The sequence below is a fragment of the Camelus bactrianus genome, chromosome 10, assembly GCF_048773025.1.
Source record: "Camelus bactrianus isolate YW-2024 breed Bactrian camel chromosome 10, ASM4877302v1, whole genome shotgun sequence".
Classification (NCBI taxonomy): Eukaryota; Metazoa; Chordata; class Mammalia; order Artiodactyla; family Camelidae; genus Camelus; species Camelus bactrianus.
Genome location: NC_133548.1, coordinates 69,798,802 through 69,811,237, shown reverse-complemented (window position 1 = coordinate 69,811,237; position 12,436 = coordinate 69,798,802). Strand labels below are relative to the sequence as shown.

At 35.9% G+C, this 12,436-nt stretch overlaps 1 protein-coding gene across 5 annotated transcripts in view; it reads right to left on the bottom strand.

Moving 5' to 3' along the window:
* The window catches only part of DYNC2H1 (dynein cytoplasmic 2 heavy chain 1), a 264,075-nt gene that overhangs the window by 232,414 nt on the left and 19,225 nt on the right, over positions 1–12,436 (bottom strand). For all 5 annotated transcript variants that reach the window (XM_045515383.2, XM_045515381.2, XM_045515382.2 and 2 more), the window contains exons 10-14: positions 12,032–12,156; positions 10,707–10,882; positions 8,472–8,667; positions 3,676–3,771; positions 378–530 (exon numbers count right to left, since the gene is read on the bottom strand). In XM_045515383.2, the coding sequence (XP_045371339.2) occupies positions 378–530; positions 3,676–3,771; positions 8,472–8,667; positions 10,707–10,882; positions 12,032–12,156 (746 nt within the window). The remainder of the gene's footprint in view (positions 1–377; positions 531–3,675; positions 3,772–8,471; positions 8,668–10,706; positions 10,883–12,031; positions 12,157–12,436) is intronic.

The following is a 12,436-nucleotide window of genomic DNA, read 5'->3' as shown; positions in this document are numbered from 1 at the left end:
CTGCACAACCCCAATCCAACAAGATCAAATGGAGGGACAGTCTAATAATAACTGACGAGTGTTCAACGGAAGTGTATCAAAGTCACGAGAAACAAGGTGACAGCCTCGGCAATTAACTGCAAGGCAGGATCCTGGATCGGATCCTAGAAAAGAAAAAGGACATCAGTGGGAGAAGTTGTAAATTCAGAACAGCCTATTTCCTCGTTTTGATAACTGTTCTATGATTATGTCAAAGCTGGGTGAAGGGCAAGTGTGAACTGTTTGTACTATTTTTGCAACTAAGTCTTAAATTATTTCCAAATAAGTGATTTAAAATTACAGCCTAATTATTTTTAAAAGTTATTCATAGCTTATTCCATTTTATAAATAAAATATACCTTTTCACAAAATGTAGTGTGCCATTTTCTCAGTTTTCTATTTTCAGTGGCAAGTCGTTCAGCAGCATTTTGGAGTTTCTGGATGTAGCCTTCCAATTCTTTAGGATTTTCCCAAGTGATTTGTGATTTTCCCCCACTTCCCGCTTTTGAATTCTAAGGTACAACAAATGACATTTTGATAAGATTCAACATTCTGCATCATAAGTCCAATGACCTCTAACACTGACCTGCAATAAAAGAGCACACAGTAATTCTTGCATTTTATAAATGATAAGGCATTCTGGCCAAGACTGAGTAGCCCCATTGCTTCCAAGTTCTCCCTCTTACAACTAAAAATCCCCGGACATAACAAGCAAGCGTCGGAAGACTCAAAGGTAGAAATAAGAAGGTGGAGAGCCTCAAAATCTTGGGATTTAAGGAACAGCACACTGGGCCTCCTGCTGTCTCCCATATACCCAGGACAGGAAGCTGGAGGAGCCTCCAACCTGGAACCACCTCCAGGACAGAGAAGTCTGCTCCCTCTGGCCGAAGGACAAGGAAACCAGTGGCCTAACAACAGAAAACCTTCTTAGCAATACCCACCCTACTCCACCCCAACACCTGCCCCTTCTGCAGATTCAAAGAGACCAGGCAGAGAGCTGACCATCCATCCTCTGTTTATGTCGGCGGGCCTTAACGGGGAGCTGAGCTTCCACTCCCGAGATGCTACAACAGAGCAGTGTGCAACATCCTCCACATCCTCCCGACCCTGTCAACAGGGCTTAGGAGGGAGCGAGGTTATATCCTGCTGGGAGGCAACCAGACATGGCCAGCTGGTGTTCCACTTTCACAGGAAGGTGTCAGTAGGGCAAAAAGCACAATGTTTCACTTTTGTCTGGAGGGTACCCGCAGGGTCCAGCAGAAATCTGAAAATACACACACTCACTCACCCTGGCCTCATGCTATACCTCACTGCTTCAGAGAGAAACAATACTTCACTTAGAAACCAAAAATATAAATGAATTGAATTTCTCAACTGAAAGTATGAGGGCTAGGAGGAAGTGGAACAATATTTTAAAAGTGCTAAAAAAAAAACAAAAAACTATCAACCATGAATTTTATATCTGGTAAAAATACCCTTCAGGAATGACAGAAAATAAAACCATTTTCAGACAAAAGAAAACTAACAGAATTCATCTCTAGCAAGCCTATCTTTAAAGCATGACTAAAGGAAATTTTCTCAATAAGAAGAAAATGATTAAAAAAACAGAAAAGGAAAGAAAAGAAAAAAGAAACCTGGAACTTCAGAAAGGGAAAAAAGAACACTGGGATCAGGAAAACATAAAAAAATAAACTGTCCTTCTCATGAGGTTCTTAAATTATATTGGATGCCTAAAGCAAACCCTGTGTGATGTGGTGTTCTATGTATGTAGAGGATACGAAATAAACACCTAAGACAAATACATAGAAGTGAAGAGCGTAACGAGACCTAAATAGAAGTAAGGTTCCTATACTTCACTTGAACTGGTAAATGGCAAGGCATAGCAAGTCTCGGGCATTTCGTAAATGCCCAATAAATAGTGGATGAATGAATGAAACTAAACAGGTTATAATAAATTCAGTAGCATACTCTGTGAGTCAGTTCAAAAGCCTTTACCAATTACTACACACTAGTTAACTGTTGTATTGCTAGAGTATAAAAATAAAGTCCCTGCTCTCCAGCGTAGTACGTGGCCAGGGGAGTGCAAAAAGCTTTAGTGTTCCTTCTCCTTGGTTTTTGTCTCCCACTATGTCTCTCTCTTAACATACACTAAATGTAATTATTTACTTCTCACAACCCAATTTCTCAAAATAAGTTTTCTCTTTAGGAGTATCAACAGATGTGATTTTGAATGTTTTTATTAGCAAAGAAATCGTTCTAAATGCTTACATTTAAAACTATCTATTAGGTGGAAAAGGTCAAAAATAATAAAGTATTATTCCATTTTCAAAAAGTCCACTTGTAAATATACACAGAAAAAGTTTAAAAGGATATACGCCAGACTGTTACTAATGGCCATCTCTTGGTAGTACAATCATAAAACATTTTTTTTCTTTTTATCTCTATTTTTGAAAATTTGCATTATAAACTCATACTGTGCTATGGCAACAAGAAAAAAAATTAATGACATCTATAATATGAATTATCTAACTTCCAATAAATTTTAAGCCTAAGAACTAGTGTGCAGAAAAAAGTTAACCCAGCAGATCTGAATGCTATCCGTTAAAAGGTCTGCTTGAAAGATGTCATCAGCCGGCATCTGAGAACTTGGATTTTGGAAGAGTTCCCACCACTCTAACTTTTCAAGTGTCTCACTGCCCCTAAACAATATGTTTACACTGAACACTTGATTTCCTTCTGGCAGTCTGGAATTTTGGTACATATTATGCAGACAATACCTACATGACCAGTTTCTAATAAAAGCCTGGGTACTGAGTCACTCATGATCTTTCCCAGTAAGACGACATTTCACATGTCTTACGCTTTGTTGCTGGAGGAATTACGCGTGCCCTAGGTGACTCCACTGGGAGAGGACTCAAAAGCTTGCAGCTGGTTTCCCCAGAACTGCACCCCATGTACCTCTCCCTTTGCTAATTTCACTTTACACTCTCTCACTGTAATAAATCACGAATAAATCAGCCCTGGGTACAACTGTACCCGAGTCCCAGGAGTCCTACCACCAAACCACAGAACCTGGGGGTATTCTTGAGAACCATGACACAACAAGCTGTCCACTTTCAAACAAAAGAATAAAAGGGTATATTCCTCTTCTGCTTTTTTTTTAAATATGTCATGTATATGAAGGCTAAAAGTATAGATTTCAAAAAGTGAGCAGTCACATAGCAACAGTTTAAAAACTATTGTTGGTTTTCCCAATTTCTTATGTGTGGATATTTAAATAAGCATGGATAGAGCAAATAAAACTTTCAATTATAAAATCAGGAGATGATGGAAAAGCTTTAAAGAGTCTTATGCAAAAGGACTTCACACTTCAGTGAATAAATATAATAGCATACAAATCTGTATACTATATATATATCTCAATTCAACTGATTAAAATTAGCAGCAAAATATGTGAAACATTAAAACGTTTAAATCTACAGCTGTGAAAAATATCACTTGTTAACAGTGAAGGAAGTCACTGTAGAGCAAAATAAAGCCTTAGATCGATCCCTGACTGTTAAGCTAAGGGTATACTAAAAAAGCAAGAAACAAATACTTCACATGTAAAGTGAATTATAATAACATAAATTATAATAACATAAAAAGTCCATTTACCTTAATGATCTGTTCAAATGCTAAAGCAGATTGCAACATCATTGGTCTCTGACTTTGAATCATTTGTTGATCAATAGAATTATAAAAATGTGCCACCTACAAAATAAAATTCCAATTAGTATAATTAATCACAAATATCACACTTAATTTTAAATTGTTCTTCATTTTTAACGATTTGAATGGAAGTAACTCTTCTCTCAATTTCAAAATTAAACAAAAAAATTAGTTTTTCATCTCCAGTACAGCATTTATGCATTATTAACTTACAAAAGTAACAAATATGTGTTGAGTCCCTATAATTTGCCAAGTCGTATCCTGGGAACTAATTAAACAAAGACTATAAAACCTAGTCCCTGGAATCAAGACATTCATAGTCTCATAGGGAACACAGAGGAAACCAGTGAATCATAGTAAGTGCTAAAAAACTGAAGTCTTTATTATTGCAAATCTTCAAACCTGCTCCTTCCTTTTCCAGTATACAATAATTTATCTATTTCTCAGATGAAAAATATCTTTGAGCTGTCCTTAACCGTTCTCACACCCCACGTCAGTGAAGTTTACTGACTATACCATCAAATACCAATTGAATTCAACCACTTCACCCACCTCCGTCAATCCCACCCCAATCCAAGCACCCTCTCCTTTCGCAAGACCAGTGCAGCAGCCTCCTGACTTGTCTGTTTCCAGTGAGGCCCTGCTATCTATTCAAAACACTCAGTGGAGCCAAAATAGTCCTTTTTAAATTAAAAATATATATGTAAACAAGAAGAAAAATCTAAGTATAGTCAGTTTACAATGTTGTGTCAATTTCTGGTGTACAACATGCTTTAGTCATACATGAACATACATATATTCATTTTCATATTCTTTTTCACCATAAGTTACAAGATATTGAATACAGTTCCCTGTGCTATACAGTATGAACTTGCTATTTATTTTTTATATATTAGTATCTGCAAATCTCGAACTCCCAATTTATCCCTTCCCACCCTTTTCCCCCCTCTAGTTTTTGTGTGGCACTTTTATGGTTTGATATATAGGATCATGTCATCCGCATATAATGACAATTTTACCTCTTCTCTTCCAATTTGAATCCCATTTCTTTCTTTGTCTTCTCTAATTGCTATGGCTAGGACTGCCAATATTATATTGAATAGCAGTGGTGAGAGTGGGCATCCTCATCTTGTTCCAGATTTTAGGGGGAAGGTTTTCAACTTTTCACCATTGAGTACTATGCTGGCTGTAGGTTTGTCATGAACAGCTTTTGTTATGTTAAGATATGTTCCCTCTATACCCACTTTGGTGAGAGTTTACCATAAATGGATGTTGAATTTTATCAAATGTTTTTTCTGCATCTATTGAGAGGATCATGTGGTTTTTGTCCTTTCTCTTGTTAATGCGGTGTATTACGTTGATTGATTTGCGTATGTTGAACCATCCTTGTGTCCCTGGGATAAACCCAACTTGATCAGGGTGTATGATATTTTTAATGTGTTGTTGGATTGTTTGCTAATATCTTGTTGAGGATTTGTGAATCTATGTTCATCAATGATACTGGCCTATAGCTTTCTTTCATAGTAATGCCTTTGTCCGACTTTGACATTAGGGTGATGGTGGCTTCATAGAATGAGTTTGGGAGCATTCCCTCTTCTTCAATCTCAAACTTTTCCAAAATGAGGATTGGTCTGGGCTCTTCTTTATATGTTTGATAGAATTCCCCAGTGAAGCCATCTGGTCCTGGACTTTTGTTTGCAGGGAAGTTTTTTATTGCCAATTTTATTTCACTTCTAGTGATTGGCCTGTTCAAATGATCTGTTTCTTCTTGATTCAGTTTTGGTGGACTGTATGTTCCTAGAAACTTGTCCATTTCTTCTAAGTTGTCCAATTTATTGCCATATAGTTAATAATATTCTCTTATGATTTTTTGTATTTCTGTGGTGTTGGTTGTAATTCCTCCATTTTCATCTCTTATTTTCTTTACTTGTGTGTTCTCTCTTCTCTTCTTGGTGAGCCTGGCCAGAGGTTTGTCAATTTTGTTTACTCTTTCAAAAAACTAGCTCTTGGTTTGATTGATTTAGTCCTTGTTTAAACATAAATCATATCATATATTTGCCTACTCAAAACTGTAAAGTGATTCCCCAATATATTTGAGAATAAAATGCAAAATCCCAAAATTCTTACCTAAAACCTTCCAATGGTTTCCCAACACACTTAAGAATTAAATCCAAATCTAAAACCCTTACTCTGGCACATTTCACATAAACTGGCCTTTAGCCCCCGACAAAGCTCTCCTTCACTGCATTGTAGCCAAATTGGCCTCCGTGCTGTTTCTCTAACCCAAACGAGTCTTCCCTAAGGAACTTTCCACATGTCACTCACTTCCTCTGCCTGCAAAGTCTTCCTCCAGACATCTGCATGGTACTTTTGCTCAGTTTATATCATGTCATTTCATTACCTTTTCATTCAGGCCTACCCTGACCACTCTGTATAAAACAGCAGTCTTTGTCACAGTCCTTTTACCATGTTCTCTTTTTCTTCAAAATACTTGCCTATCACTACCTAACACTGTATTGTCCATATGTTTGCTATTTATCTCCCCAATTAGTGTCATTCAATAAACGTTTGTTGAATTAAACAATCAAAAAAGAGATACCTACTAGAAGGTATAGTGGTGGACAAAAGACATTGTCAGCTCTGCCAGGGAAAAAGGAGAGGTTCAGGGAACAAGAGCAAGTAGATACTATGGAGAGAATCTAAGGAATTTAAGGAGACTGTCTTAACTTTTTTATCTCCAACCACATCATGGAATTCTTGGCACAGAGTAGGTGTGTAAAAAATATTCCTCAGCTAATTTTATAGTGAGTCAATTCTTTTCACTAGTATGCATAAAAATACATATTTTTGGTGGGGGATACCCACTCTATTCTATATCACAACTATAATTCAAGAAAAAGCCAGTTAGGAAAACTAGAAGCAAAAGAACACACACAATGACAGCAGGCTGGCCCTACTGTTATCTATCCAGCACCTACTTCATACTCTCTACTCTGGTTATATATGTGCTCCGAAGTAAAGGCACACACAGCTGGATTCTCCCAGCTGTTCATCAAGGGATCAATTACTATATGACCATCTGTTCACCTGAGCTTTTATTGTGTTAAATATCTCAGATACAGAAGTGAGCAAACCTCTGCTTTTGAATATATAGTCCCTCCATGTGAAATGATTATCTGTTCCTCCTTGTGCTCTTGAGAAAACATGTATACTATTCCAGACTCACATCAAATATCATTCCCCTGTAAAGATCTATCTCAAGTGACCTTTACCTCTGCCCAGGAAAATAATTGAAAATTTTCACCTCTATTCTTTCATGGGACTTTCTGAACATGTATCTATAATATAGCACTCATAATATATTAAGTATTATATCTATTTTTTCATATATCTGTCATCACTATATGAATTGCAATGGAATAAATATGGGCTTTGGAGTCAGGGAGACATGGAATCAAATCGCAGCTTCATAACTTACTGTGTGGCACTGGGAAAACTGTTACAAATCTGATCCCCAGTTAGATAAGTGAAAATGGGGGATTAATTGAAATAACATAAATAAGGCATCTACCAGAAGGCCTGATATTTAATGAGAACTCAGTGTTTGGTTTGCTTTCTCCCACTAGACCAGGGGTTCTCAACCATGGCTGATCTGAACCCAGGAGGACACTTGGCAACGTCTACAGACATTTTTGATTGTCAGGACTAGGCTGGTGCTACTGGCCAGGGATGCTGCTAAACATCCTACAAGGCACAGGACATCACCCACAAAACAGCCAGTCCAAATGTCAAAAGTTCTGAGGCTGAGAAACCCTGTACCAAAGTATGACACTACTGTACTCATTTTTATATCCTCAGGACACTGTGCCTCGCAGTATAAGTGCTCAATGAATCTTTATTGGATGAAAGAATAAATAGAGACAAAATACACAAGATATTGTTCCTGCCCTCTAAGATCTATTAATCCAGTGAAAGAAAAGATGAAAAATTTCAACGCTATAAAAAAGTGTTTTAAGAGTGATGTGCACACGGCACACAAAATTAGGAACAATCAAACAAAAGACACAACAAACAAAGTGACTTGCGAGTTGGGAATTAAAGGATAATTCTGAGTGTTCCAATCAAAGGGAACAAGTATCAGTGCACAGACACGTTCAGAGAGGAGCCAAGCTGCACACACTGATGCACAGGGTGGAACATGACGGGAAGGGTCTAGGGAGTGAAGGCCATGACCAGGCAGGTGTGCTAGGGCATGACTGAGAAGAGCCTTGTATACTATGCTAAGGAGATGGACAGTGAGGCAGTAACAAGTGGTTTTAAACAGGTAAATGATTTGATGGCAACATGTGGAACGTGTAGACCAAGGAAATGACCAAAAACAGACCAATCCATCTGCTTGGTAGTTTCAAAGAATCTGCCCCTGGAAGGCAGGGAGAGGACCCTTACTTAGAAAGTACTTTAAGACCCATGACAGTAACAGGAAAGAAAGAAGAAAAAAGAAAGAATATTCTACTTTTACAAGTGCTTTTAGAATGAAAAGCAGTAATACCTCACATTAATAAATTCCCATATAGGAAATTACAAAGCAAATTTTGTAATGCAGTCATTTACCAAACAATAACTTCACAAGATTTAACAGTGCTATTCTATTAGCCTAACAAAATCAAAAGCAGAGAACAAAGCCCTTTAAAATATTCTAATGAACTCTGAATAGCCATGTTTTCAAAAGTATGATTTCATACCTGTTTCAGAATAATTGCTTGCTTGCAGAATTTCTGTGCAATGTTTGCAACTTGCTGTATTTTGGCAGGAATAACAAAGCCAAGTGCAGAAAGCTGACGAACTTCCCTCAGAAGAATCACCAACCGATCTGAATAATGCACTCTTAATGATCCATCATTAGGGTCCAATTCCATAATTTGACTATTAGCCTCAATACTACAAAACAAAATAAATAACTTTATTTAAATTTCATGTTCTCACTCTTGACTAATGAAAAACATAAGTTTTTTACAACTTTACTGTAAATATATTAACTCAAAGTAAAGTTTTCAAGTTATTTTTTCCACATAGTATTTCATAATTCAGATAAACTACAATATCCAAAATATACCATCACATTAGTATTTCAACAAAGCAGTTTTTGAGATTGATTTTTCTGACTTCAATCTTCAACTAAGACTTAAAATTGACATCATACCCATCATAAAGGAAAAAAGGTTTTGATTCACTTTCTAAAAGATACCTTAGGATTTTTAAGTCAGCTTATTTGGTTTTTAATACTTTTATTAAAGGGTCAGTAATAAACAACATCAAAATAGTAGGAGTAGAGATATTCATATGTTTCATTCTTCTACGTTTTGCTATGTAAGGACTGCCTTTTCTTTGTGTTTCTTCTAAAAGCCACAATAGTAAATTTTTACATTGGGGCACTCAAGTCAGCATGGACTGTGAAAATGAGAAGCTAAATTAAACTTGAAGTATTATGTTTTCATGACTCTTCTTCCAGGATCAGGTTTATATAATGCTCTTCCTTTCAAATCACTTTCACAATTAGAAGAAACTGCAAGTCTTAGAAAGTAAGCTACTGATAAGTGATGAACAGAATCTGTGAAGCTGACTTAGTAACACATAAAATACAGCATAATAAAAAGCAGATGCTTTAAAATAGCTTAAAATAATGATTTAGCCCAAACTTTCCTATAAAAACTTAAAGCCTATCAGAAACTAACAGTGACGCTTTTTGTCTTTATTTGAATATTCAAAACGAGTCTCTACACACCAGCACATTCTAAAATATTTTCTAAAACACACCTGACTCTATGGAACAATAATAGATTTTACTCAAAAAAAAAAAAAAAAAAGCAAGAGTCAGGGGTTGCATCACCAAATGGGAAACAAGAGGCTGAAGAAGGTTAAATGGGCTTCTTTACTGCAGGTCTCAGTCCTTGTGGCATGTAAGCTACCACACACAGTGGATCTCCACCAGAGCTACAGTGGTAAAAGGGTGAAAATTTCCCAAAATAAATACTTGACTAAAGAACTCTACCTTTTTTTTTTTTTTTTTTTTTTTTTTACAGGAGATGCCTGAAGCATCTCTCATATTTTAGTTTTGGGATAGAAAGGCAAAGAGTTAAATGACAAAGTTATAATCATTATGCCCCAGCACCTTTTGATTCTTTTATTCTTCCTCCAGAACCAAAATGCAAGATAAAGGGAAAACAAAATTATTCACTCAGTTTAAAAGCTAACACTTTTGGCCTAATTATTCAGTGCCGTAGTATAGGGAAAACAAAAAGAACTTTCTATTATGACCAAAGTTACTTTTAAAAAATAGCAAGCTTCTAAAAAAATTACAAGTTTCTAAAATACAGACAATAACATGCTGGGGAAAGTTGACCTGAACAAAGGAACACTAGTTTTTCTAAACTATCCATTTCAAATAGGCATTAGAATAATTAGGTTAACCAGTTAAATTACATTCAATATAGCTTAATAACTATTTACCAAAAACTTATTGTGTTGGACACCATGAAGAAATACCCTTCATCTCAAGGAGTTTAAAAATAATGAAATTTTAGTTTACAATGTGTGTGTTTGTGTGTATGTGTGTGTGTGTGTGATGGTGGGGAGCAGTATATATAAAATATTAACATTAAAATGTAGGAAAATATATGTATACCAGTAACAAGAAACCAAGGGAGAGGGGAAGCCTAATTCCAGAATGGGAATCTGTAGTTCTGGGGAAGAGATATGAGAAGGAGGGGAAGGCAATCAAAATTTCCAACCTTAAAGACTTAACAGTTGATCATCGAAAACTAAACCCATCCCTCCCCCCCCCCAAAAATACTAAAAGCAGCAGCAACTTTAGAGAAAGGAGAGAGGAGTAGAGATGATTCATTTCATCTTGTCATTGGATTAATAACACAAGAAAAGATTCTTGTGTAGATTTCACTGTTTAGAATACGTATACTTACCACAGACCAGACCTGGGATCAGACAAACCAGACTGAACATCCCTGGACCAATCATCAAATTGTTCCTGTTCATACAGTTTAAACTGGTCTAAGACATCTTCAGCAGTTCGATGGAAAGATCGAAATCCTGACAAGTCAGACAGAAGAGCCTCTGCAATCTTGATGGTATCATCTACCTTAAAAAGCCAAATTACAGGAATATTTCTTATTTAAATTACAACAAAAATACCATAAAACCAGCCTCCTTCTCTGGTCTGTGATTCAGAAATTGTTTTCCCGTTCCTCTGTAAGCAGTAAAATGGAAGATTTGCCAGTGAATTTAAGAATATCAACCCCTACTTTGTTTCTGAATTATACAACCTCAGAATAACAGAACACTGAGGATAACACATGTAAGGCATAATCTAAAGAGTAATATAAGGGAAATACAGGTGAAATTCCAAGGATTCAGCAATACTCCTAAACATGTTAAGCAATAATTTGAGCCCTTTACTAAATGCTCTGGTTAATAGCCCAAATAATGATTTAGGTTAATTTGAATGCCAATTAAAGGAGAAATGCCTTTCCTCCACAACTGTACAAAGAACATTGCAGCATCTTGGAAAGCTGACTGACAAGATTAGGCAGGATATTACAGAAAACAAAACATCAAAAATATAAACTTGAATAGGTAGAACTCTCAAATATGCTAGACTTTATAGTATTGTTTATCTGCTTACTCTTAACGATACATTACAGCCAATTAATATTTATTGCACAAGTCAAGTGCAAAACACTGTACTGCATACTAACTAGTAAGCACACAAGATTCTTAGGTCAACTTTGGTTTTTTGTTTGTTTTGTTTTGGGGGGGAGGTAATTAAGTTTATTTATTTATTATTTTATTTAATGGAAGTACTGGGGATGGAAACCAAGACCTCGTGCATGCTAAGCACTCTCTGTACCACTGAGTATACCCTCTCCCCTTAACTTTGATATTAAAATCATAGTCCTTTAAGTCTATATGCTGCCACTACTCTGGGCAATACTAGAATATTTCACCCCTTTAACTTGCCTTTCAACCTAGAATGACTTATTTACATAAACATACTTGCAGACAGACTGCACCTACCAAGATTCTGCAATGACACATTTCAAAGAATTAAAAAATCCTTTGAAAATAATGTTCTTCATATTTTTCACTTTCAAAATTCTACATTTTTACATGAAAATTAGATATGCCAAGACAATTTTTTTAATGTTTTCGCTACAGTTTTAGAGTGCCTTCTACACTAATTTAGCACATTTTAAAATTAGTATTCTTCAACTTTTATTAAAAGCAATACCTTCAGTTCGAGCTGGCGTACCCAAACTATATTATTGACAACTTCTGAAAGGTTTTTGCCAGAAAGTGGTCCAGATGCATCACCAGGAATTCCACGGCATCGTTTCTCAAAATCTAATCGAAAATCTATATAATTTAAATCAAATAAATGATTACACACATTTAGAAAACATTTTCTAAATGCCTCCCAAGTACCAAGCACTATGTCAAATGTTGTAAACAAAAAAATAATGAGTTTGTCCCTTATCCTCAGAGAGTTTTTACCATGTATCAAGTCAGAGGAAGAAAATAACCAGTTAATCCAAAAAATCTATCATTTATCACAGAAATAGTAAATTAATCTTCAGCATATAGAGGTCATAAAATGTAATCTCTTAATCCTAAATGGTATACAACAAAGAAAAAA